The sequence below is a fragment of the Hippoglossus hippoglossus genome, chromosome 1 (genome assembly GCF_009819705.1).
Source record: "Hippoglossus hippoglossus isolate fHipHip1 chromosome 1, fHipHip1.pri, whole genome shotgun sequence".
NCBI classification, from domain to species: domain Eukaryota; kingdom Metazoa; phylum Chordata; class Actinopteri; order Pleuronectiformes; family Pleuronectidae; genus Hippoglossus; species Hippoglossus hippoglossus.
The window spans coordinates 10,480,425-10,507,218 of NC_047151.1; the positions used below are offsets into that span (position 1 = coordinate 10,480,425).

The following is a 26,794-nucleotide window of genomic DNA, read 5'->3' on the forward strand; positions in this document are numbered from 1 at the left end:
GCAACGTTTGAACAACTTATCTTGAATGTTTCCATGAAAGTGACAGATTTATGAGATCAATACTCCATTAAGTATTCACCACACACACACACACATCTCTGTCTCTGCACATGCACCAGACTCACACGTGACCGCGATGCATCTCTGGACTTCAAAAATTGCATATTTCTCCAACAAAGAATGCACTGTTGTAGTGACTGTACCCATGACACTAAAATCTCATTCAGATTGACATCTCCGTCCACTGTTCCCAGCCTAATCTGGCCCTCCCTCGAATTCATCAACGTGCTTTATGCGTGGTAGCAGCAGGCTACGTCTAACGCTGTCTGCCGTCTAGCCCCAGTGACGGCTTGTGCTCAGAGTTATGGATCTACCAGCTGTTTACAAGTGGCTATCAAGGCGTCCGTTGAGGACTGAGCGAGCACTGGGGGAAGCACCAGCGGTCTTTATTTTTGGTTTAGTGGCCTCCTGTGGCCGAATGAAACCCCCTTCAGACCAACCTGACCCCTCCCCTCATGTCCATTCAATATCTGAGAGATTGTCTGATAATTTCTCTGTTTATGTCCTGTGTTCTCTAAAAGGTACTTTGTTGTAAAACCTGTATTGTTGAGAGCACTTTATAAATACATTTGAGGTGAATCAGTTTATGTTCACACACACACACCTACACACACACACACACCTACACACACACACGTGCAGCGGATACTGATCTCATGATACAACAACATCCACAGAATCACTTTCTGTAAAAGCACGTTTTGTTTCTGCAATGCTTCATATCGTTTATTTATTTAGAAAGGTTTTTAATTTAGGTCTGAAGATCGTGTCGGTTGCTTACGAGACCTCTGAAATATATAGATATATATAAATATTTACTACACTAACTAAACTGATCGTTTATGACTTTCATAAAATCTCCATCAGTAGGTGGCAGAGTGAAAAATGACTTGGTGGAACTGGAGATTATGATTAAAAAAGAAAACACACGTTCCTCTCTGCACATTCTGACATTGATCCGTTTTTGTGCCACAGATTCAGTGTTTTTGTGCCATTGTGCCATTTTCACTAATGACCATGTGTGATTGTAGTTTAATAGATGGGATTAAAAAACAGATCAAATGCACCAGTTTTGACTGGAATTTGCTCATTTGTCTACAAACAAAAATTATGAGAATATTCATAATGAAAGAAGTCCTTCTGAACGTAGCGGCTTCACGTTGCACATTTGCACACTAAGTTGATGGAAGTTGAGTGTGATTGTATGATAGTGTGTAAGTAAGGCATCGGGGTAGACAGTTGAGTAAACAAAATATTGCGAGAACATTCTTTTTTTATTGACAGTCCAATCAATTTGATTTTAACCACGTGGTTATTATTGTCACTGTGACAATGAAGGTCCCCCAATCCTGTATTTCCTTAACAGAACAGCATGTTCATTTTTTAAACTACAATATTGTTCTGTTGCTCGTGGCATTGGATCAGAAAACATTTACACCCTCTTTAATTTAGCTGTTTTTCTTCTTTCTTCTTATAAAAACCATGTGAAATTAAAGATGCTGCAGAATTTCCTCTTTGCATGATGCCTAAAGTTCCTCTCGTCAGATCGTTATCACAGATTTTATTAAGGACTAATTTAAAAGTCCTAATTTGATCCAGGACTGTAACACATAGTTTGACAACAAGTGCAATGATGAAAACTGAGACTAAGAAAATATGTAAATGACACAGATGGGTTTAATTTTTTTTTTTATACATATAACATAAGCACATCACATTGACATTGGTAACTTTTGCCAACAATAACCCTGCTGGGCCGCTGTCCTCCTGTTGCTCTAAATCCATACACTCCTCATCCAAACCTCTCACCAGCTCGTTCCCACTGCACCCTGATGTTTAGCAGGGGAATAGTGTGTAGATTTGAAGTCTCAGCAGGATACTGGGAGATCAGCCTGCGTTTGTCCGTGTTCACATCTATTCTAAGTCTGCTCACGGCTCCCTCAGGGACGGTTTTGCAGGGGAAAGCTAAACTATGCCACCCAAGGTGGTTCCACGACCTCTGACCTATGTGTCATCGCTCTATGGCTGTCAAAATCTTGTGGCCTGTCTCTCCACAGGAGGGAGTCACGGCTCGGTTCAAATCCAATGTGGCGTTTTATTGCGCTTTCCCACCCGTGGTGAACACTTTGACTTATTTGTCTACGATTGCTGCAAATTGATAAACTCAGCACCTGAACCTTACACCATGCATTGGTGTGTGTATGCACATGTTTGCATACATATACTGTGAGAGTGTGTCCAAGTATTTTTCCGTTTTTTAATGTGTCCTCGTGGTCAGCGAACATTTCTCATGAGAAGTGTTGTGGGTCAATGTATTTTACAAAATAAAACTGTCAAACCATCAGTCCTGAGAAAACGTCCTGAAAGTCTCTGATATTTACTTCACTTCTCATGACTGATGGAGGGGAAAAGCTCCCTTCTTATTTATAGCTAACATTTCTTGGATGCCATGTAAGGAGGTGCCTCTGCATTGTTGCTGTATAGACAACAGTGTTGCCAGTGAACATTTAGATGGAGTTTGAACCCTGTGTGGCTCTGCCCTGTAGCCTCACAGACCATTGTACATTGACCATGTACTGTATTTATCTCACTAAAATCTCTAAACTTGAGCGAGTTTGACTTCACAGTGTCACGTTATTGGTTTCCGTATTACCTCCACCTCGCTGGTGGAGGTAATACTGATTTCCCAGGGAATAATTCATGGATCTTGATGAAAATAAAAATCTGTATGTAGCGTATTTAAATGTGCTTTCATCAGGGGGATGTAGGCACTTGGAGGTATGTGCTCTGCTGAGTGAGTGAATTTAGTGTGCTCTTGTTATTTGTTTATTAGTGAGTCTGATTCATCTTTGGCTAGCATGTGAAATTCTGCTTCCTTCTCACATATGAACATGTGACATTTCAGAAAATGGAGTCCACTATTGTTAGTATGGGTTGTTTAACCCCATCAACAGGAATAGCACAGGACTGGCAGGGGCTGAAGTGCAGTTGGGAGGTTGAAACTTGGCCACATAAATTGCATGTTTTCTCATGATGCAGAACTGGGATGAACTCTCTGGGCCCCATGTCACACTGGACACAGCGTTTTTGCTTTAGTCTCTGACCAATGCAGTTATACATTCTTCTGTCCAGTGACTGATCAACTAAACCTGGTCTGAAGCCATTGGTGGAGTATTTCTCTGTCATTTTATATCTGTCAACATGCAGCAGGTACTGAGAGACAGCTTATCATTGCAGCCAATCACACTGGACTGTAGTGGATGCAGCATTTTCACTCCACATTTTGAGGTTACCTTGTGCCCCTATGTACAAAGTTGGACTTTTTAGCTTCTGTAAATGATGAAGACTGGAATGGTCATTCAACCCAAATTTTTTTTTACTGACGACTGACGATAAATACAACAAAACAAGAGCCATCAATAAGTCGCTCTAAAAATTACTAATTCAGATAAATAATCTGTGAACCCGTCACATCATTCATTTCAGCACACACCTGGAACCTGCCACATATTGGCTGCTGACCAGATGTGTTATAATAGATGTGTGTTAAGAGCATTGTTGATGAGGGAATGGAAACGTGTCAGAGTGTTTTCCATCCACATGTCTCGGGCCAGTCTGCGGATTTGAACTGGCGACCCCCCATTTACGAGCCTGGATCTGTAGACGTAGATGCTGCTGTTGCCCTGCTTGGACGAACCCAGAATAAAGCTGTAATACATGAGGAATCCCTATATATGTGAGACATTAACATCGCATTGACATTTACATCATATGCTTTAATTTTACATTGGAATAAGTGATGAAGATATGTCTGAGATCTCTGCAAAAACTGTGAGCCGTGAGAAAATCTCTCTATTGCTGAATTTTACGCCTTTTAATGGCTTAGATTTGACATGATTAAATAACTGTTCAGCTGCTGTTTCTCTCCACTGGAGCATTACTTTGTGTGTTGGTCACTTCTCTGGAGTTTGTGTCGACACCGTGTTTTCAACATCACACCTACAAAATGAGGCCCTGTGAGACCGAAACTTATGAAACACATATGAGGATTTCACGATGTCCTTTATCCCCCAAGTAAAGCAAGTTTACAATCTGGACTCCGCACTCGGTATGAGAGAAAAACGTAACCTCTCGAGGGTCAGCCAGGAAAGTCCAGTTTGATATACTGTGATGTCTCACTGCAATAACCACTGGAAGGAAAATATTGGGAGCTTGTTTGCGTTCTGCTTTGGGCCAAGGCCTAAAAAAAAAATCCAAACTGGTCATTACCTTGCTCAGATTGCTGGTTTTACAGGGACGGACACATTTGGTAACATTATCACTCATGTGCCTCGGCATCAAACCAAATCTAACTTGAAACCAAACAACTACAAGCTTTACCTAATGTTTCAAAATAAAATAAAAAATTTAATAAATAGAACCTGAGGATATTTTTAGAGGTGAATTTAAATTGGCAGACTAAAGCTTTTATTACTTCTCTTCAAAATATTAAATGAAATATAGAAAACATATGTTTCCATCGCAGATTTATTTTTGCCAGATTTAGTATGAAAATGGTGGAATATTTTAGTGGGTGACCTCTTTGTTTGAAGAGAATGTCAAACATATATTTCTCTATCTTGCTGAATAAAAAATATGTGCATATATACGCTGTGTGTTTTCAGACATGAACTCCAGAAATTGTCTGGAAAATTGGATCAGACATGAGCCACGTAGACATTTCCCGACATTTTACATGGAGGCTAGCAGGAAAAGTGTCCAAAGCAACTGCCTGGGGCATTTGCATTGTCACATACAGGGCTCCCTCCAGAAGATTTCAGGACAAGCAGCTTATGTGTGATGGAGAGTTTCCTATAGCACAAAGAAGAAGCTTCAAACCATCTCCCGTCATCAGAAAGTGTTTCAAATGTGTCAGAAACTCAGCAGAAGACACAGCAGCAGCTGGTGAATACAATAATATAAAGAGAATAATGGTAAACAGCGACGGGACGAGAGAGCAGCAGCTGTAATGTGTGTTTGTTTCAGAACTCAGAGCACGTTATGGTGTGCTTCAGAGAAATGCCGGCGGATTTGCCTGAACTCTGCTCTCTGTGGTTCATCAGACTTCAGAGAAATGTGACTTTCAAAGGTCTTGTGTGTGGAATTTCACAATAAAAAACCGCTGTTTTTGGAAGGAAAATCTTTTTTTCAATCTTCAGTCGTTGGCTCGGGCAGATTTTTTATCTTCTTCTTGATTTAAGGCACATCTAATTATTCTCAGTTGTTTTTTTCTCATCAGATAATAAAATATGAATGGGATCTAAATTCTGGGTGGCGTCTGGTTCAGTTCATGCTGACGTGTTTGTCATATTTTATATAAGTAAATATTCATAATCTTTCCTTTTAAGTCGGTTAAATTAAGTTTTTCACCCAAAATTATGTAGATTTTTTTTTTCTTCTAAATTACCTATTTTGTTTATATAGCTTGTTAACTTTAAGTTGAACTAACTTTATTCTCCTGTATGTTACCATGATTAAAGTTATTTTTCAGTGTAGTAGAGTAGAAGAACATTGAAAAGTAACACAAAAGTGTTTGGGCCATGGAGATCATGTGGCGATCAGAATCCAGGTCCCAGGTTCACCAGCTCATCAGCAGTAATGGGATGCTCCTGGGATCTCTCTCAGCTGGTGGCCGTCAGCTGAGGCTGGGAGGGTTTATAAGGAGGTTGGATTTCCTTGTTCAGTTTCTTGTTTGCTGTCAGAGGGTCGACACCTTCAGTTGCTTCTCTGAGTTTGTGTTGTTCGAGGTGTGTTCTTGGTTTTGCTTACTCTGAGAGTTTTTCATGTGGCCGTTTTTATTTACACCCCCTTTTTTTCTCTGTGACTCCCACTATCTTTTTGGTTTAGGTCCAATTCTTCTGTTATTCTATCTTTTTGATAGTGTTTAGTGTTTTGTTAGATTCCCCAACAGCGGCCTCTGTGTATCAGGTTTAGTTTTTCTTGGGGGGGTTTGTAAGAGAAGTAAATTACAAGCACCTCAAATTTGTGCCATTTTAGTTCGGTTACATTCCGCTCCTGGTATACTGGCCTGCTTGTAAAGTGTTATTTGTTGGCGTGTGATAGAAATCAGAATCTGTTCATCATTTTTCACTGTGGCTAAACAGGCTGAGGAGATTTTGCTCCCAAATGGGTCAGAAACAAATGTACATGATAGAAACATGAGTTTTTCTTTTTTAATTCATGTGCAACTCTATCAAACTGCCAAAATATTGTATGTAGATCTCAGACTGTATCAGAGTGGCTCAGTGGTAACTGCCTGCAGGCCATGTCTGCTGTATAAAAGGAAATAGCTGGGAAGTCAACTCTCCACTTTGTTAATGATGCTTGTCTGTTGAATGCCAGTGGAGGAGCCTGAAAACCAGGCAACAAAGACACAGTCTGCTTGGTCCTGCATCACACTGGAATGACTCATTAAATGGGGATCATTGCGAGTCCTTTGTACGTGACGTCTCCCAAAACGAGCCGTGAATGATGACATTCCTTTTTTTCTCCCTCAGACCTGATTTTCAGAAAATGCTAATAAACAGATGTATCACATCCCTTTCTCTGCTATGGAACAACTGGGATGCTTATGTTTATTTTTGCCACCCCCCCTTTCTCTGCCTTTTTCTTTTCTTCAAACAAAAGGGATGTCCCTGGATGGAAAAAGTGATCAACCTTTTTTCCCACTCGCATTCCCTGTGACCCTCCTCTCCGCTCCAGACTTTGGGAAACATCGACCACTCTGTTGTGATGGATCTGAGGACATTCCGAAACCCCCCGGAGCTGTTTGCACTAATGCCTATGGATTTGATGGAGAAGAAGTGTGTTGTGGGATATGTGGTTTCTGTGGCGGCCAGAACTGTGAACTCTTTTCATTCTCATTTCTCCCCCTCTACAATGGCACTGCCTTTGACTCTGTCAGATGAGAAGAGTGAGCGCTGTAGGCTGCTCTAACCTCGTCTGTCTTTTTGACTCTTTGTTTGCTGATGCTGATTGTTGATAGTGTTGAGGCCGAGGGTGAGTCGTCTGTGGGGGGTAACCAGGGTCTGCATGTATGCGGAGGGGTCACCACACAGTCACCTCCACCAGGGCCCAACAGTCCCCTCAGGAAACCACATTTGCATTCACTAGATCTGGACTTTTATTTGGATGTATAATTTGGATTAATATTGAGATCCCTGGAAATCAGTAAAAATGTCAGAAAACTAAAATCTCTCAATATTAAAGAAAGCATTAAAAACAATTGTGGATCTCCCCCTTTGTGTGTGCCAGAATGTTATGGGTTCTTTATTGGCCTATGTTCCATCACTCCACCAAGTTTCGCTGAAATGTGTTTGTAGTGTTTTTGCGTAATCCAGCTGGAAATCAAACAATTGGACACAGGGGTGGAAACATAACCTCCTTGGTGGAGGTAATGAAACACATGTAAGCCTGCACTAACTTATATGAACATACAGTGACAAATTTAGGTTTGACGACATGTGCAGTGTCCACTATGGATGTAAAAATAACCTCCAGTTAAAATTCCTTCTCAATTAACATTGTGATATAGAGCTTTTTCAACATTTCAATTGATTTCTCAGATAATTCATGGGTCTTGATTTTTAAAAAACAAACAAAAAAAAAGTATGCAATTTGGTGCAGATCCAGATGAGAATCTGGATCCAGTGAATTTAAATGTGGTTTCATAGTAGTTGTGTGTATGTGTTAGTTTGTATGTGCTGTTGATCTCAGCATCAGGTCGATGTTCTTGAAACCTGAGCAGGAAACATCACATTAGTATCTACCTTTTCCCCCATTGCTTTCTTTTTATACAGCGACTTTCTTCAGGAAACCAAGGAATTTCACTACACACACACACACACACACACACACGTTCCTGTGTGGTTTTACAGCCAACATGTTTCCTATTAACGTCCTGGCTGGGTATTAAGTTGTTCAAAGATGTACAGTCGAGAGCCTCAAATCACGCCGGATTACCCAGAACCTCCAGGACCAAATCAGCCGAGCAATTTGTTGTCCGAACTGGTTATGTTGTCTGTCTCAGGTGATTCGAGTTGAAGGCTGCTGTGTGCCGAGCAGACACATGTTCTTTTCATGTGGTTACTGTTTGATTCACAGCAAGAGACGATTCAATTATGGAAAATATATAACTCTTTAAATTGTAGGTGTTTTACTGAACAGCCCTCACAGCAAATGAAAAAGTAGAAAAGCTCTTTTGATCAGCAATAACAGAAGCAAACAGTAGAGTTTAGGGCTTAACACCACCACCACCACCACTAATCACAAATCTACTTTTCCTTGGATTTTTCTTCCCTTTATAAAAAATGACATAAACAAATGACTTGAGGAGTGGTGAGAATTTATTTGTGAAGCAATGGAAAAGCTTTTATGTTTATTTACATGATCCTTTAGTCATTGGTTTATTTTGCACCGCATGGCAAGCAGTGCTCCGTAGAATGTGGAAATGATCTTTTCTTTTTAGGAGGTTAGTGGGCTGGAGTTATATATTATTGAAAGTATTCATGAAACAAATAAAATATTAACGAACACAGGGAACTTAATCAAAAACCACGTATGCAGCCTCACAGCATGTTGCCACCCACTCTCTGAATAGAGAATGACATCTAACCTTCTCATCTGCACCAACCTGGAATATCACACCCGATCATTTTCTTGTGGGTTAAACAGATAAGACATCAAATCCTGTCACATTTAGAAAGAGACATACAAGGCAAATCATTTCAAAGTAAAACAGGAATTAAGAAACTCCAAACAAGTCCAAACTCTCCATATATTTTATATAGAGTTTGGACTCTGGTGTTCTTGAGACTCCCACCAACACCTCTGCATGCCTTGAATCAATCAACTCTCAAACCTCCCGCTGTATTTAAAGAGCCGTTCAAGCACCACTTCTCTGCTAGAACGTTATTAAACCTTGTGGTAGTTACGCTTCAGCCAATATTGAAACCTTGTCTTGTCTGCAACCTACCTGCTTGCCAGAAATGAACCTGTATCTGTGTTCAGGAGCAGCTACTGCATCCGTTTGCCGGCCACACTGAGCCAGTTCACCAGTGAGCCCCTCGGCCTCATTCAGTCCTTTTGGAACTGAAGCTCTGGAGCTCAGACTTTGAGTCTAACTTAGTTTGCCAGGGATTTTAGTTATTTCTGGTTTGGCCCTGAACATTTGCTTTGTCAACTACTTTTTGAGTTAAAAATGGCTCGCCGGGCCCCTAGTGGCTCCATACATGCACCAATTTGCCAAAACCACACATTCAAGCCTGGACAACTGGATGGGGGTTTTTGCAGTTTGGAGAGAGAGGGGAATCAGAACTTTCCTAGATTTGTATATTGATGGCCAATTTGCTTCATTTAGTCAACTAAGAACTAAGTTTAATCTTCCAAACTCACATCTTTTTAGATATCTTCAAGCCAGGCACTACGTTCAGGAAGAGTGTCAAGACTTTAAGTCCCCCACCACCACTCACCCTCTCCTTGAAGTTTTCTTGCTCCCTCCTGACTCCAAGCATCTAGTATCAAAATTTGTAGAATGTCTGGCTGATCAGGTTTCTTCTGACCTCATTAGGGAGGCCTGGGCTAGGGACCTGAATTCAGATATATCAGCTGAGCTCTGGGAAGTGGCAATGACTCGGATTAATTCTTCTATAAATTCACGTTACAGATTAATCCAGTACAAGGTGTTGCATAGACTGCACTACTCAAAAACAAAGCTAAACCGCATTGTCCCATCGGTCTCTTCTCAATGTGATAAATGTGGCGCTGCTGAGGGTTCACTGGCGCACCTTTTTTGGTTTTGCCCTACTCTGTATAATTTTTGGAATACAATTTTTCAGTGGCTCTCAAAAGCCTATTCTGGAGACATTCAGCCAAACTACGATCTGGCCATCCTTGGATGCTCTGCAGAGACTCTTAAGCTTCCTTATGATACACAAACTGCTCTACACCTAGGGATGGTGGTCGCTAAGAAACTTATTCTTCTGACTTGGAAGTCTACTTCTCCACCCTGCTTTACACACTGGCTCAAGGAGATGTTGTCTGTTATTCAAATGGAAAATCTGCGTCTCCACAAAGGCAACACACAGAAAAGGTTTGAGAGAACATGGGGACCTGCTCTGGCACAGTGCAACATATCTTTAACTCCACAGCAACTCTGACCTACCGGGCTACATCAGTTGATGTAGTATATTACTCTGTTCACTTGTTCATGTTACTTGGCCCTATCTCTGAGATGAGGCTATTGTGAGAACATTCCCGAAAGACCATTTATGTAATTGAGTAATCTGTCTGGCAGCTTGTTTTTTATTTTTGTTTGTTTGTTTTTGGTATTTGTTTTTACACTGTTTTGTTTTTATTTTTGAATTTGTATTATGTCCTGTCAACACTTTGTTATGTTTCTGAAAATTGTAAATAAAGTATAAAAAAAAAAAATATTACACATTGAGTGCAACATCTCTGACAGGATGTCACTTTACTGCAGAGCTTTCATACATAACCTACTTTATCTTAACAGTGTGTAGTGCTCCCACACTGCAAAGAGGACCTGATGATCCTAACTTGTTTTCACCGTCCCTGATCACCTACTCGATCCACTCTTAACATCCCAACACACACACATATTATCACAGAGGAGCTGAAGCTCGTGAACAGAACATGACCAAAATAAAACTACACAGATTAAACAAGCCACATGTGTTATTGATGCAAACTGACCAATTAACACTGAAGGTGAAACCAAAATGTCAACACATAAGTGCTGGTAATATTGGGAAATGGTGAAAAGGGAAAGAAGCAACATTTTCACAGGATCATTTTTTTATAATATTTGGTCACTTTAAACATTATCTCCTCAGAGATAAATAAAGTGTAAAGGTCCGGTGTATAAGATTTAGGTGAAATGGATCTATCGGCAGAAATTGAATATAAAATAATCCTAGTGATGTTTTCACTAGTGTGTTTTCTTCAGAGCAACATACGCTTTATGTAAAGATTGCTTCTATTTTGCTGCATTGTGCCACTTTAAACCTCCGCAGCCCCACGACCACAGTTTAAACTTCACTCACATCTGAAAAATGTCCCCGTTATTGCTCTGTGTTCTGAAATGTCGCAGTTAAAAAGAGTAAAAGTCCATCACTTTGAAAATCACCCCTTTAATGTTCAACTATGGACCTGACCGACAGTTTGCATGTTAGCATAATGTTGTGCTGACTGAATGAATTAACCATCATACTGTTTAATACAATATGTGTCATGTTTTTTTCGACATGACTGTGCTGCTTCATCTGTTGATACTGTATGTCTCTTCATCAGTGTGTGTTTTTATTATTCTCTGCTGAACAGTGCGGCTCTCATTCAGACTCTAATTAGCCCACTGGACTCATTTTATTAGTCACCACTGGCTTGTAATGTTTTATCTGTTTTTATTAAAAGGATTTTCGCACGCTGAGCCGACACCTCTTTGGGTTTGGTTAGATTCTTTTTTTTCCTCAGCAGCTGAATTGGATCACGGCAATGTGTCAGTAAAAAATACATATTAATACACATTCTGTACATATGTCGCACACCACCACCACGGCCGAGTCTCAGCTGAGTAAGCACAGTATAGAAATCCCATAATTATTTCTGACTGTGTCCAAAAAGGCCCAAACACGCAACTCTGTCCCTCTAAACCACTTGGTCCACGTCCAAACCGTATCTCGTGTTCCTCGTATGGATCTGTGCAGAGGTCAGAGGACAGAGCTGCACCATGAAATGAATCCGCTCTACATGCTTCCACTTTATTAGAGCTGACAGCTTTACAGAGGCACCCGAGCTCCCTGGTTGAGTAATGAACCAGCACAAATAAATATTTTTGGAATCTCAGGTGTTCAAATATCAGACAGGTTTGTTAATGGGCGTTACATGGGTCTTTCCTCTTTACACCTTTACTGGAAAAAAGATTTGCTATATCACTTTCACTAAGGTGGAAACGTGTCAAGTGATAGTCCCACAGATTTATTCCGTGTCTCGTAGTGTTCGTATACAATGTCAGGCTGTTTGCGTGAGATTTAAACTCGGCGATGCAGATCTATATTCTGCTGAACCTGCAGCAGGAAGTCTGGTCGGCAGAGGTTGCCTGGTCTAGTCTGGGTTATTCTACCTCTCTGAGGTGTGGCACTGCCAGTTTCTATTACCATCATCATGAGTAAGTAACTCCTCATGACAGTTTGCACTGCTTCACTTTACATAGGAGCATCTTTAACATTTGGTTTTCACGTCTCCACATGTATGGACTTATATGGGGTCAATGGGATTTTAAGCCTTTAAAGTGATGTTTATTCTAGAGAAAGGTTTGTATTTGTGTAATGAAATGAGACTGTGTGAATAAAGTCTGTGAACACGTGATATCAGATGTGGTTACATTGTGTGAAAAAAACTGTACAGATACAGAGCAGAAAACTACATCCGTGCTCAAAAGTTCCCACACTGTGTGTGACCCTGAAGTTACAAATACAAGTCTGTTCATCTGACTCTGATTGGACGATAGTTATCCAATCACAAAGCTGAGGGTGGGTGGTTCTCTTACTGGAAATGTGTAGTGGACGACTGTGTCACACAGGTGGGTTTACATCTGTACATGCATACACTGGATGTTAAATTGCTTTTATAACACTATCAATTAGATGATAATTACCACGGTGGCAATATTTTTTTCTTCCAGTACAGAAAACTAATGCCGTTTCAAATATCACTCAATGTAGCTTTAAATTGATAAAATACACGACTCAATGCTATTACAGAAAAGTTTTGGGATACAAAATACAAAATGTTTTTCTGAAGTAAAGACAAACAGATTTATATTTCATATGACTTTATTGAAAAAGGGCTCGAGTATCAAAGCTAAAACACTGCCTCTTGGTTTACAATCACTAAAAATACACAGGGTAATGTCTCAGTACATCTCAGGTATATGAAGAATATGTGTCAGAAGCTGCCTCAAAAGAGGGAGAAGTTTTTTCACATTGTCTCGGGCTCCGAAGCAGAACACATGCTCCCACTCTGGTCATTTATCCACACCCTCATGTCAATAAAATGTGAATGTGTTTTGTCGTGTAAGACTGCTGTGAACATTTGGTCCAAAATTTACACTCATACATACATTTTCTATATAACTTCAATTTGCTGGTAAATGTGCGTGTTAGTAAAGATTTCTGTATATTTGGCTGATACAGTAGTTTAATGGTAGTGAATGCTGAGTACAGTGGATGTTTGATGAGGGTGGCTCTGACAATGCAAGGGTTAAATGGGACCACACAACTATAGAAAAACACTTGACTTAACTGTTTAGTACAGCTAATTACTTGTCGTGTCTAATTCACATAAATTATTAATGAAATGTTTACTACTTTTAATGATGTAACTTCTTTGTTATTGAGATAATGATCACATTATATATTAGAAAAGTGGAGCTTTACAGAAATGACCATCCAATCTTTTTGCTAGATGTAACTGTGGCAATGCACGTCAACAAACGAGTGAAATAATATAAAATCAATGTCCATTAACTTCAATCGCATGAATGAGAAATAAGTTACACTTGTATGACCATTGCACCATCAGCTGAAAAAGAGTTGAAATTGGCCACGAAAAACAAAGAGAAACAAAGACCATTACGACAAGCATCAGGACTTCGATCACAATTTTTATGGGAGGAAAATTGGGCCCTAATTTTGCGTAGTGGCAGCAGTTGAGTGAGATTGAAAGAAGGCCTGTGGGATGCTGGGAGTGTCCAGATTGGAAGCACATGTCGGTCGGTCGCTCGGCTCCCAACTCAAAGGTTTTGTTCTGTTTTGGCTCGGTGGCTCTATTGACACATCATACATCAACCTCAGTAAGGCAGCAACAACTCTAATCAAGTGTTGGAGGGGCACGACCGAGCTGAATGGTTCCTCCTGTAACTCAATGGCAGCTGCCTTTTGTTTTCTATCACTGCGTGTTGGACGGAGCAGATTTTATTCGGTTGAAAATAAAACCAGAAAGACAATATATATCTTGTTTGATCTTTGTATTATAAAAAAAACCGTTATAAGATGGCATTTTTATCCTTTGGAGCTTGAATGAATTGCACTCTGTGTTTAACATATTGCAAACAGACCATTACACATCAGTGAAGTATTGCATGAAACCTTGAAAATGAAGTTTAATGCCGTTTTTTTTTTTTGCATTTTATGGAATCGCCTTCATTTAGTAGTAACTGCCTACTTTACATTGCATTAAAAAACATTTCATTTAGTAAAATTATACACAATATAAAAATAAAAGCATTACATATAAAAGACACATCTGATAATAAAGTGGCTCAAATATATATAAGAAGGGATGATAAAAAAAAACAGCTTTCACTACTTTGCCACCGTGAGAATTCCCTTTGTGACATTTATCATTCGGCTTTACTTTCTATACGATAATTTAGCTTTTCATTCCTACCCAGGACAGGTGTTGGTACGAAAATACTGGCGTTAAATGTTGTCAGGACATTTACCCCTGCCCTTTTTGATAAGGTGTAAAAAAAAAAGTCTTCAGATCAGGCTACATCCACATTACTATGTTTTCAATTGGAAACACATCAACTCTGCTATGGACAAACCTGGCGTCCACACCACTCCAGAGTTTTAGAGCTGCTACACTCGAGAAGTTTGGAAACGCTGCCGGCCTCAATTTAGTTTGAAAACTCCAGGGCTGCGTTTCAGTTTAGACGAACAGAAACCGAGATGTTTGGAAACAATGACGTAGTTACTCACAAGCGCTTGCTGATTGGATCTTTTCAGTCACGATGTAGCCTCGGCTGATTCGCCAGCTTTAGCCTTGGTGTGAGTGTTGCCGACCATGTTGTCTTTGCTAACTGCTGTTGTGGAGTTAAATTCTGTATTTTACAACGATACACGTGCAGAAGTTATCGAGCAATCTGCGACAATTCCCGTGTCCAGTGGGACTTGAGCAGGATGCGCTTGTCCAGTGTTCATTAGTGGTCACGTGATATGCTTTTGCAGGAGTGTTAGTATGGACCGGGACTCGTACTGATACGGAGCCAAAACCCTCTTGCGGACAAAGATCGCTGCAACTAAAATCTAGTAATGTGGATGTAGCTCTTCTACCTGTTTCTAGAAAAAAATGAAATAGAAAGTTATACTTTCACCTGTTTCTTCATGATGCATATTTAAATGAATAAATATTTGGCTTTTGTTTACTAATATGTTCATTTAATTAGAAAAAAGCTGCATTGATAAGTGTCGTCTTAATCGGTACAATATGGCCTTCGTTATGCATCAGCTCTCCCTTTCCCTTTTCACTTCTGACTCCATCAACAGCGCTTTAACTTTCCTTTGACAGGTTTCCTATAAGACATTGAAGTCACAGCATCCCGCCTTAAATCTTGCATAAGATAAAACAGTGAACTACAGTTACAGTATATCAAAGGCTCTGACCCTCTACACTGGATATATATAGCACCATAAGATCAGTGCTTGTTTCATAAACAGTTTGCATGAGCTTCATCTCTGTTTCGTTCATGCAGCAAGCTCAAAGACAACGCAACACCATGTGGTAGCACGACCAGCCCTGATTGGTCAGCCACTTGGGGGAGGAAAACCCCACGGGCCAGCGTCTCAGTCTGCCGCATGACCCCTTGGTCTTGGAGTAATGCCACGTTCACTAGTCAAAAGTTGAGGTAATTGTATTGTTGTAAATAAAACCTATTGCTTTCACTTGGCGGATTTCCTAAATGAAACACTTCTCCTGTTTGCCAAACCAGATTTGGACCATGAAGGTAACATTACCCACAAAACCTTGCGTGTGCGACAGAAAGCTCGGTTTGTTCCTTTATAGGCGTGTGAAGTTACAAAATACAATACACACACAGTCAGAGTTAGTTCATGTGAAGCACATTCTCTCACACACACACACTCATGCCAATAGCCCAGCGTTCACACACACACACACACTCATACTGTATATCTGACATTAACATGCATCCCGTCATTCCGAGGTGTAACTGCATTCGGTGCTGACACAGAGCGTCCGAGGTGACTGCGTGGGCGTCCGGAGGGATCGGTGGTGGTGCTGCATGGGGACGGCACGGTTTGGCGGTGAAGTGCTGGTTCTGCGAGTGGTCCAGGGAGGTGGACGGGTACATACAGCGTGTTTACATGCATCCGTAGCAGTGACAGGGAGGTATATACTGCAGGTTCGGCACAGGCCTGGCGACGTACACGTCTTCCCTTGTGTTTAGTTCTTCTTGTTGCGTCTTCTGGATTTCTTCACCCTGGAGAGAGATTCAGAAAGATGAAGATGTATGAGTGAAAACGGCTACACTTCTGAAATGAACAGTTATAGATTCGCTAAATATGATGCTATTATATAATGATTAAGGAAACCACACATGGATGACCTGCTGTTAGAGGAGCTTATTAAAAAGCCACATGGCGGTAGAGGATGGTGAATCTGGCCAACGACCAGGTGGAGAGTAAGATTTCTATTTCATTCGACTTCACACTGCTCGAATACACTTCTGAAGAAAATACTAAACCTTTACCTTCACTACATTTGCTCAACTGCAAGTTTTCAGATCACATTTTACATTGAATTTTTATGAAAGAAAAGCTTTTAATTTAATATAAATTTCTTATTGTTAAACCAGTGGTTCCCCAACTTTTTGGCAAAAGGGATTTGGTTTATTACTTTTCTGATTTGTATAAAATTATATAATATTTCAGAAAAAGTTCAGATTCAATTCAAAGTCAGTTCGATGCCTACCCAGTTAATTGTCTTACAACCCCTCAGATTTATCTGCTGAGCTCTGAAGGAACCTGACCCACAGGTTGGGAATCACTGAAGTACTGACAGTAATAAGGTTAAATAGCTCAACCAGCTACAACTGTGAAATGCTGCTGATGATAGATCAGGATTGAAAATGTAATGTCTATGATACTGCGTCAGTCACAGGGTCTGATTTTCTCCTACTTTGAGTATATTTAGCTGAAAATACCTTTTGTTCAATTGGACTTACAATGCAGAAACTCTGAGTATTTTGTACTTTTGTGTAAGTAAAGGATCTGAATATCTTTTACTTACTAACGGTGACTTATATAACTTCCTACAATACTAAAAATGCTGTTGGGGAACAGAGTCCAGGCAGCAATGATTCCTGTTAAAAATGTGCATGTTTCTTCTAACAGGGCACTTGTGAATACAACATGGTGCTCAGGAGAGCAGTCATGGACATGTTGAGGCCTCACGTGTTGGCAAAAATCAACAAAACAGCATATAAATGTCATTTCTACGATCAGCCGCACTCCCAAAAATTCCTTTACAACATAAAATGGGTTCAAAAAAATAATTCCAGTTGTGTGTCAGGACAATGAGTGTAGTCATAAACTTGGAATTTAAATATTTTATCTACGTTTATAAAATCCCTCATCTCTGCATTCAGTCGTGTCTCAGCACCTTCGGACACTATAGAGCACTTGGTACAGGCGAGTTCACAGGGACCTCCGACAAAACAATGATCGTTACCTGATACTGAAGCCATTTCTCCTCAGATGGGACTCTAACACTTGGACCCCGTTCAGTCCTGGTATTAACATCCTGAGTGATCCAATCACAAATGGTCAGCTTTTAAGTACGGGTGTGAGGGCACCCAAGACACATTGAGGACGCATTTGAGATCAGATCACTCGGACCACATTTGGAGGTGGTCTGTGACGCAAGGGGCCACATGTGTGTCCTGGGCCACATATGAAGGACCACCTACTCAGCTGACAGCCACTACAGGTTCACAATGAACCAAAGTATTTTTATACTTTTCTGCAATTACCATACGTTGCCTTATTTGTGACCACCAGCAGAATATTAACACTGATTGCCACTTGGCAACTCTGCTGCTGTTAATAAATTTAGAGCGTCATTCATTCTTTCATTGATTGCCTCCAAACATAATCCAGCCTGAGTTTCCCACTAAATCAGTGGTATAAAAACATTAATTCCTGGCAGGCAAGGTTGGTGCTGGGCCTCACTCCAGTTTCAGTGAACTACATTGTTTAAAAAACAATATCCTATAATTCCTCAGAAATTACTTTATTGTTAGTTTTCACATTGTGCACCTCAAGTGTTTATGGTGTTTTAATAAGCAGACTTGCAGCCTGGCGATAATCACCTCCAGATATATTGGGGAACTTACTTTTTTACGAGGAATTGCTCACATTTTAACTATGCAGCTCATTTAAAATTGAATGGGCAGCAGCAGGTTTTGCTATCAACAAGAAAAAAGGGAAGTCATTTTAAAACTCATAAACACATGGGGTAAAAATTATGAAGATTTGATTCGAGTAAAGTTTTTGCTACAGCCTCAGACGCTTGAGAAAGAAGGAAGCATGAAATGCCAGCGGCAGATTTATCTCCGCTCTTACTCGACGCTAATTATGTCACAGATAATAACTCAGCTGCTTACATCAACCGTGTCAGTGATTTGGGAGAGTAATTGCTGGCAGGAAACTGAGAAATGGCCGTTTTTAAACACGGTTTATTTCTTCATTGCTGTATGTCATGTCTGTCCCTGTCAGCGCCGCTCGTGTCTGAGCGGCGGGAGAGCCAGGAGGTTTCTCTTACTTGTTGATGGCGTTCTTTAGGTACTGCTGCAGCCACTTGGTCTCTGGGTTGATGCAGACTTCCCTGTTGCTCTTCAGTTTGGCACTGCAGGAGAAAAAACACCAAGATTAGACTCCACATGCTCTCATTTGATGTGATTGACCTGTTTTAAATCCTAATGTGCACAGTGGTGGGATGTAACAAAGTACTTTTACTTCGTTACTGTACTTCAGTACATTTTTCATGTATCTGTACTTTTCACTTTTACTCAACTGCATTTATCAGCGAATATCTCGACTTTCTACTTCACTACATTTTTTACAGAGCACTGTGTTTCATGTTTATATCTTTGAAGATAATCAATAACGAGAGGGGAATCGATCCATTGATCCAATCAGAGCGGGCAGGTAACATTAGACCCCGCCTCCTGCAGCTTAGACTTAGAAACAACCTAAACCAGAGGGGGAGGGATGAGCCAAATGTATAAAGAGAAAGAACTGCTTCCCATCGGTGTGTATATTACAAACCAACCATTGTCTTGTGCACCATGCTCTGAGCACTAAACTGACAATACTCTAACAGATTTGTGTCTCGTTGTCAGAGTGGGATTGCAGAATTGCCACGACAGTACATTTTTATCTATGTATTTTAACTTTGACTTTAGTAAAATGTTTGAATCCTTCCTCCACCACTGGATAAACATCCGCTCTTATATGTGGTGCTAAATGGAGGCAGCACAGATAAAGAGGAGGCTGTGAGTCTGATCCAAACTTGGATACCGGTGTGAACACCGTCACCTCTTGGCTTCCTCTGTAGATGAACATCTGCTGACGGTGCACAGTGCAGAGACTGTATCTGTGTTGATGAGACAAATGACTTTCTAACAGTTACATCTAAGACTTCAGTGGATTTCCCACATTTTACAGAGTCAGCAGTTTTGATTTATGCCAGTGCTCAATGAATCAACTTGTAAACACTTGCCTGGGAGAAGTGATCCATCAGACCCAATCTATCAGCTCCCCCCCCTTTCTAAGTAAAAGTTTGGCAATTTGGTCTGCAGATTAAACTGAGGAGGAAAGTGGTGGTGTTCAACAACAGAATAATCATGGTTGTTGTGAGATGCATATTGTGAACTTTGTTGCCATTTAATTGTTGCAGATTGGCAATATCAGAACTCGGAGCAAGCTTAACCAAACAGTAACAGGTGACTCTTCACTGTGACGGGTTACCTTGCTCAAGCAACATCTCTGAAGTATCAAGTGCAGAAAAATATGGAGAATACTGGCATCTTTCCATCGTAGGCTATAATTTTTATAGTAATGATCAGAAATATACAATATAGGCACATTTCAGTTATTAAACTTGAATTCACAAGATCCCTGTTATAGTCTTTTCAATTTAAAGCAACATTTATAGCTTCCAAAAGCACTTTAAGACAATAATACATTTGTAACCTCTTAAAACACGTAACTGTTTTTTTTAAGGTATTATTGTTGTTATTGATATTACAATAAATTATTATTACAATAAATATTTGAGATGGTAATTATGGTGTAGTTGAAGAGATAATAGTCTAAAGATGCTGCACTCTAATATGTCTTTAAATTTATCGTTTTTTTTTTTTTTTTTAAAGAAAACCCACTTCACCAAATGCTTAACTTTAATCTCTGAAAACCCCAAAACATCTTACAACACTTCCCAGTTAAAACCAGAGGATTAGAATCTCTGACAACCTGTCACCTTTACGTCAAGAGTTTGCTGCCAAATCTAACATCAGATAACCTGCAATATCTTTCAACCATGAAGAGAACACGGATCCCTTTGTTAGAACCCATCATAACATGAAATACGAAATACCATCCGTATTTAACGTTTTGATAAGGAAGACCTCACTGTGGAAATGAGCACAATGCGTCAGGATCATGTCCGATGAGGCTGATGAAGGCCGAGCTCAGCGACACCTCGACTAAGCTCTAAAATCCTCCGAGCATCCTGCCACACGTCACAGCTGGATGGCCGCGGATTACTGCACAGAACAGGCTGTCACCCTCCGCTAGGTGGTGAGAAATCACAGCTCTCTGTTTCCACTCAGGCACAGCTGGGAGGGAGGCTTCCAGCGCAGGTCGCACTCTCCTGTATGGGCCTTGTAAAACTGTCTCTGCGCTGCACACACAACACGCAGCCTGACGTGGACAGAGTTTGGAAGAGTTTGGTCAGGCTCGTTTTCGGTTTACACGTCTTGAAAGGCCCAATTTAACGGTATTGTTGGTCCAAACTGGTGGAAAAGTCTCCCATCACACATCAAAAGGTGCATTTTTTTTGGTCATTTTCGGAGGCCTTTGTTCTCCTGCCGCATTCATTTTAGGACACTATAAAACAGCTAAAGCAAATTCCGTTCTATCTTGACGTGAGAATAGCGTTTTATGAGAGTGGAAGTAAGTACATCGCTGCAGGAATCCAAGTCTCTGACGAAGTAAATTACCCAAAAGAATTGCTGTTTTAGAGATTTTATTGCTTCCACCAATGAGGTTGTTTTGTTTGTTTGTTAGTTAGCAGCATTACACAAAAATAGCTTGGAGGGATGCGGTGCGAGTCAGGGAAGAACCCACGAACCCCAAGAGTGTGTTCAATCCAAATAAAAAAGTACTGGATTTAGTGTAATGTGGTTTCATAAGGGGATTGTTCAGCCTCGATGGAGGTGTATACTCTCCAAGTGTCCCTCTGGTTACATTTCTATTTATTGTTGTGTTATCTGTCTCCCTGACCTTTATTGTCCAGGACACCCTTGTAAACATGATTTTTTAAAATCTCATTTCACTTTCCTGGTGAAATAAAGGTCATTGTAAATAGCTAAGAAATAAAAAAAATCCCTCCTTCTGATTTACAGCTCTGCGGTGACAGAGAGTGTGTGTTCTGGCCTGTTGATGAAGAACCGAGCCAAATATTTAGAAGAGGATTTGTTCTGTCATCAGACACTGAGCTTCAGATCCACTGGTCTGAGCAGGAGGGGCGGGCGGCCGGGGTCTCGCTCCCTCCAAACATGTGGGTCTCACACCTCGGTGGCAAAAGGTCGTGTATGAGACTTAACAACTTGGAGGTGTATTACCTCGCTGCTCCTCTTTCTCCGCCCTCCATTGCTCCATCACACAACTCTGCAAATTAAACACATTCCTCTCCGCCTCGAACTGCTGGCTGATTTAATTTGTGCCCCCTCCCCACCACCTCTGCCGCCCCTTTAAAGTGCCACCTCCCCTATTCCTCACCCCCATTTAGATGCGCGCACACGTGCAAATGAGCAAATGGCTGCTCAACTTAAAAGAGCGGTTCAGGAGCATCAATCTGAGCATCAGGCCTCAAATCCCTCAAACTAACATGTGAGTCAGGAGGCCAAACAGCTCAGTAACTGGATCTGTGTTTGCTTTTCCTCCGGGGATGTCCCCTTCTTCCCCCTCCACTTTATTTTATTAGGGATGGCCCGGCTCATCCACTCGGGGAGCTCGCCGCTGTTTTCATGTGTCTCCCTCCATCCTGTTTATCTGTCTGCTTGTCTGGATGACCAACCGAGAGCCTAAACCCTAATTGACTTGGCTGGAATTGGAGGAGCGGAGTTCCACAAGCAGCAGGTAGTAATTACTTCACAGCAAGTTAATACCAACAGCATGCGGGGGGGGGAGTGGGTAGGAGGAGGGCGCACGGTGGGACGTAGCGGGTGCAGGGGACAGAGGAGGTCTGGGGGGGTGAGGCTATAGTGTTACTGGCTTTCTTTCATCTGTCTCAGTAGAGATACAGGCGCAGCGCTCTGCAAACTGAATGACTGCTTGACTCCTCGGGCCGGTTTGCGGAGTGAAGTCAGAGGGCGTGTGTGGCCCCGGCCGGAGCATCACATGTCCTCACTGACCTTTCGCCACTCACTCAACCCGCCGCCCCTCCCTCCGTCCCTCCCTCCCTGTTTTGGTAGAAGCACCACAGACTTATAGCCTTTTGGCTGTGTGTCTTCTGCCATCAAGTTTTCTATAGCGAACAAATGAATGGGGCTGTTTTAGTTAATGTGTTCCAGACCACTGACATTATTCCCAATGCAGTTGGGCAGTTTGAGTCGGGGAAATAAAAGAAAAAGTGTATAAGGGACACGGAGGGGGTCAGCACAAATACAAAGGTAATCGCTTTGACCCTCAATTATTGCTTCCTTTACAAAACATAAATGGCCCCCAGAGCTCGGGCCGTCGCTGCTTTCCTCTCTGAGTGGATCGTGTTGTTTTAAACTCAGGCCTCTCTCTCAGGAAGGAAGAGAAAGATTTTAACACCATACTTCACACATCTGTTTTTTTATCTACACCGGATTTAATTAATGTATCTTTTATTAGGTTTGGATTTTATTTTACTCACCAAATAACAGTGAAAATGAAATCTAAAAATGGCTGACAGGATAATTACATAGGGATAATGTAACACTCTGCCTGTGCCTTTGATAGTCCGAGTGATTAGGGCTTATGTAATAAAACTGTGCAGCTATCAACAATCAAGGATGGTGAAAAAAGTCTGAACTGTGTTGTCAACAATATCCTTGGTCTATTTTTTTTACCATTTCTTTGATTTTATCTAAGATGAAAACTTTTAATAGCTCACTGCTTTCAGCACATTTAAAATATTTTCTTGTACAATATATGGGTGAATATGTTTGGGTGCATAGTTTTTTTTCCCCCATAGTTTATTTTTAAAGGGTTCACTATATAAACATTTGGATTTTCATTGGATGGGGTATAATGGGTATATATTTCAATATAATAAATGATTTATAACTAAAATGGCACTTTTTACATTTAATTTAGATTTAATCATCTTTAATCCAGATTAAATAATATTTAATTGGCTGAATAAATATGCCTATTCGGTTTCCTTTAACCTCTTTTTAATTCTCATTATTTGGTGCAACGGCTCTTACAAGTGTTCCTAAAGCTTTTCTGCAATGAAATGCTGCTAAATCAACCTTTTACGCTCAGCAGTCACGATAAAGACGTTTGGGTTGAGTTTAAAATTTGAAATCAATAAAAACCTATAGAGCTACGTTATAATTTTAACACTAGTGCTGCTCCTGAAGAACATATATAAGATCATTCTGACCCGTTGCTCCACCGCGTGTCGCAACATATCTAAGGAGCATCATGTTTCATTCAATGAGCACATGGACCCAACAATGGTCCTGTCACCGACCACCCAGCTATTATATTCCAGTGCCTGAACGCCCAGTACAAACAAAGACTTTAAAGCCTCTAAAGATGAATAGTCACTGAGCTGGAGCTGGTGTTTTAACCTCCATATGCCAGAAGACTGCAGGATAGCAGAAGCTTGACACAAAACATCACAGTCATTAACATTCACCTAATCTCACCCACATCCTTAAGAATGAACTTCAACAAGCTACATCAGTGACGGGATCATTTAAAGGACCCACTCAGGAAATACTGTATGTTTCATCAAGCTTTACTCAGTGGAGTAACTTTATACCTATTTACTTACATGACTTGGAAGGGGCAGTTGGGCGTGTGGAGGAACTTGAGCTCTTTGATGGAGCGCTGGGGAACCGTGTTGAGGGTGGAACGACACCAACACCGCTCCACCAGACTGATGGGCTTCGCTGCAAACACACAAAGGAAAATCACAAATTAGCATTATATATTATAGCAGAGAAATTCAATAGGAGTACAAGGGAATAAGTTGACACAAGCGTCGACAGGATTTGAAATAGATCGGTTGAATGTGTTTTGCAGTCCAGTAGCGGATGAGGTGGCTACTGGACAGGATGGAAAATTGCTTAAATGTTTAATTTCAATGTCGTACACAGAGAAGGGATTGTTAAGATCCACACAAGGATTTAAATCAAAATGAGAGTAGCTTTGACTCCATTTCAGTTGTAATTAAATGCCTCACATCCCTCAGAAGACAAATGAAAAAAACATGTTCAGTGTAACAAGTCTTCAATCGTATGGGAACATGTGGGTTTACCTGCTACAGCTCTGACCAACATGTTCATTAAAAAGAGATTAGCGCTTTCTGACCACTCACACTCACACACACATGCAGAATTTTAGCTTTTCACTCCCAGAGCATTTAGCGCGGCCTCCCTGAAGGAGAAGGGCCCTCGACATTCAATTTGCAATATTCGTCCTCTTTTATGAAAGGGCCCTCTGCGGCTCAGACGGCATCAACAGCCTCAGTGGAAATCACCTCAAGTACATTCTTAAAATGATTACAAATCACCCCGCGCCTCCATGGAGGCTTTGCGGGGGCCCAGAGGACCACAGATGCACAAACTTCAAAATGCAGGCGATTATTGTAGTTTTGTAATTGTTTGCCCTCTTAAAAATCTAAGGAAATAGTGATTGTGGTTGTGAAAATGTCAGTGCTGAGGATGAAAGCAAAGACTCAGCAATAAAAACTTAAATGAGTTAAGAAACCATCTAATGGCCCGGACTTGAGTCTTAATAGACCGGGTTTGAAAAGGGGGAAAAAAGCTTTGACAAATCTGCACTGAGAGTCAATAAATTATAGAGGGACACAGAGCAGATGCAGATTTTTGTGGATGTTTAGAAAATTCAAACAACTCATTCCCTGTATCAGAGCCGTTTCCTGCTCAGATAAACACACAAATCAACAAAATCAAGTGGAACTAACAGACTTTGGTTCCAAGGTTCAGCATATTCCCATTGATATGCATGTTTATATAGCAACACCAAATGTGCTGCCACAAATGGCTAAATCCTCAGTAATATCAGCCTAATGACTCTCACCCATTCAGGCTCTTTTCTCATGCAAACTAAGGGATCATTATGCAGCACGCAGCACCAGGGCCGGCAGCGAGCATCCACCGCTATCACCAGCACATTGTTTATCCCTAATTAGAAACTAATTAAAAGAAAGCAAAGAGAAAAGACAAATGCACACATTTAGAGCCGACTCTTTAATGTGCTACCGGGGGTCCGACTGGGGCCGAAAACCACAAGCAGAGAATAAACGCAGGGCCCCCAACACCCTGACATGTTCCGTACTGCAGGTTAACATGAGGAAGATTACTGCTGGGTCAGCACTGCACCACAACTCTGACACGTGAAGGATTTCAGTTCAAATAGCAATTGAATCATTTCACCTTGATTTACTGATTAAAAAAAGAAAAAGATATAACTGTTAAATATTATACAACACTGCAGTAGTAATGTAGATTACCAATTAGTCAGTATGTTCTATTTCAACTTCTATACCATTAATCCAGAGTTGGAACAATGTGTATTTTTAATCAAATGTTCTGATTCTTTTTTTATTTAATTTAATAATGAAAAAGAAAAAAAGATAGATGAAGATAGAGATCTTTGAAAACCAGCAAAAATTAACCCTTGAAAAGTCAGTCAATCGGTTATTTTCAATTAATGGCATGAACAACTACTCAATCCAAAATTAGCTGCATTCATTTGACAAATCCACCAATCATTACAGCGCTACAATAGGCATTTAATAGAGAAAAATAATAATGAATTCTAAAATAAAAGTCTAATCTCTCCTCACTAAAAAAGATTTCTGTCTAGACGTCAACAAGTGAAGCTCATCATCATCATCATCAACCAAAATCTAGAGGAATAAAACATCGATGATGCCAGAAGTTAAGTTTTGACAACTAAAAAGAAATTAAACATGAAGACAGACAGTATCTTCATTATGATGTGAGACATTCTACTGATTTTCTAATACAGGCAGTTATTCAATAGCTAATATAAATACAAAGAACCAATATTAATAATCCAAATGATTGATGGAGCAAAACCCTTTCCACATCTATATATCTACAAACCTCCATGTTAAAAAGTTACCAAAGAAACAGTCACAAGTTCCAGTAATAACCAGTCTACCGTTCCTGTCCTGGACTCACCGCTGCAGGCTGGTGTATGTGTGGCCACGGCCAGCAGAGCCATCAGTGCCAGCAGTTTGACATCCATGGTGGTGGTTGGCTCACAGGCTGCAGGAGGGCTGCTCTCTCTCTCTCTCTCAGCTACAATCCAGGGCACAACTGTGACCAGCAGCTCTG

The 26,794-nt window shown here is 40.7% G+C and overlaps 1 protein-coding gene across 2 annotated transcripts; it reads right to left on the reverse strand.

Moving 5' to 3' along the window:
- Positions 1-650: 650 nt before the first annotated feature.
- cxcl12b (chemokine (C-X-C motif) ligand 12b (stromal cell-derived factor 1)) lies at positions 651-26,794 on the reverse strand. Of its 2 annotated transcripts, XR_004614628.1 has the most exons (5): positions 26,639-26,794; positions 24,238-24,355; positions 18,742-18,825; positions 16,032-16,399; positions 651-664 (listed from the first exon to the last, which is right to left on the reverse strand). XR_004614628.1 is itself a non-coding variant. In XM_034592346.1 (4 exons), the coding sequence occupies exons 1-4, from the start codon at positions 26,703-26,705 to the stop codon at positions 16,363-16,365; spliced, it is 306 nt and encodes a 101-aa protein (XP_034448237.1). In that variant the 5' UTR covers positions 26,706-26,794; the 3' UTR covers positions 14,151-16,362. The 2 variants fall into 2 exon arrangements, 1 of the variants encoding a protein (XP_034448237.1); XM_034592346.1 differs by lacking the exon at positions 651-664 and having other exon boundaries at positions 14,151-16,399.

Bases quoted from the DNA above. Each gene is read 5' to 3' on its own strand.
- cxcl12b (XM_034592346.1), bottom strand. From the start codon at position 26,705: ATGGATGTCAAACTGCTGGCACTGATGGCTCTGCTGGCCGTGGCCACA. The intron at 24,356-26,638 runs GTGAGTCCAGGA...GTGTGTTTGCAG, and splicing joins ACATACACCAGCCTGCAGCG to CGAAGCCCATCAGTCTGGTG. The intron at 16,400-18,741 runs GTAAGAGAAACC...ATCTCTCTCCAG, and splicing joins CTAAAGAACGCCATCAACAA to GGTGAAGAAATCCAGAAGAC.